Source organism: Olea europaea, unplaced genomic scaffold, assembly GCF_002742605.1.
Source record: "Olea europaea var. sylvestris unplaced genomic scaffold, O_europaea_v1 scaffold41383, whole genome shotgun sequence".
Taxonomy (NCBI): Eukaryota; Viridiplantae; Streptophyta; class Magnoliopsida; order Lamiales; family Oleaceae; genus Olea; species Olea europaea.
Window position 1 is genome coordinate 1 of NW_019261125.1, and position 1,027 is coordinate 1,027.

General features: G+C 39.1%; 1 protein-coding gene across 1 annotated transcript; it reads right to left on the reverse strand.

The window, feature by feature from the left end:
* Nucleotides 1–6: 6 nt before the first annotated feature.
* Nucleotides 7–1,017, reverse strand: LOC111387635 (golgin candidate 5-like). Its single transcript, XM_023012203.1, has 4 exons — nucleotides 871–1,017; nucleotides 569–789; nucleotides 291–350; nucleotides 7–209 (listed from the first exon to the last, which is right to left on the reverse strand). Exons 1-4 carry the CDS (start codon nucleotides 920–922, stop codon nucleotides 27–29), a joined length of 516 nt encoding a protein of 171 aa, XP_022867971.1. The 5' UTR covers nucleotides 923–1,017; the 3' UTR covers nucleotides 7–26.
* Nucleotides 1,018–1,027: the final 10 nt, after the last annotated feature.

The window sequence follows — 1,027 nt, forward strand, 5'->3', positions numbered from 1 at the left end:
GAAAATTATTACCATTGTTCCTAAATCTACAATTTTTTAGGAATGTTCACCATATATAAAGATAAACAAAAAATAAATAAATTAATTAACAATACCTCTTCATCACGTTCACCCATCAACTCCAATGCTGCTGAATGTCTCCGTCTTAGAGCTTCTAGCTCTGCCCTTATGCCAGGCAGCGTTGCAGATTCTACTTGTAACTTCTCACACTACACCATACAATATCAATTCTCAGATATATAATGCATGATGGCGGGGAAAGGGGAAGAATAAATTACTATGTCTCTCACCTGTGCAGTCATTTTAACTAACTCCTCGGCAAGAGAGTCACGAATGGATTCCAAAGAAGCCTGAAGTTGATAACAGTCAAACAAGCAGGTATGAGAATGGGGAAGGGGGAGTGGTGTCAACAACATACACTATGAATCACAAGCTAATGACAGCTTGTATTATGAGACACTGTGCCACATAGACTACATGTTTTGGGCACCATTAACTGAAATATGACCATAAACATTGCCAAATGATGCCTGAATGCAATTTAACGTAACCAATATATACTCCATACCAGTCGTGACATGTAAGATGCAAGTTCACCCTCCTTTCGACGAAGAGCAGCTTCAAAGGTGTTTGTTGTCATGCTCTTCATATGGTATGGTCTCATGGTACCCTCTGAAGTATTTCTATGTTCATGCAAATTGTCAGAAGAGTCCAAAGATGTTTGCAGAAAATAGCTTTCTTCCATACTGCTTAAGCTGCTTGCACTTGAAAGCTTACGAGTCAAATGTCCTGCAAAAAGGTGATCGTCATGTGCAAGAAATAAACTAAAAGTGCCTGCAAAATGAAAACATTAACATAATTATGAAGTACCATTGTTAAATGTTGCAGATTTTTGCTTTGCTATTGAGCTTTGGTCAGACATGGCAGAATATTGAAGGGGAGCAGCCTTTTCTTGCTCCAGACGAGCAGCTTTCTCCTGTTCTAGCTCCTGAAAATTATCATGACCTACTCAGGACACTACCGCATC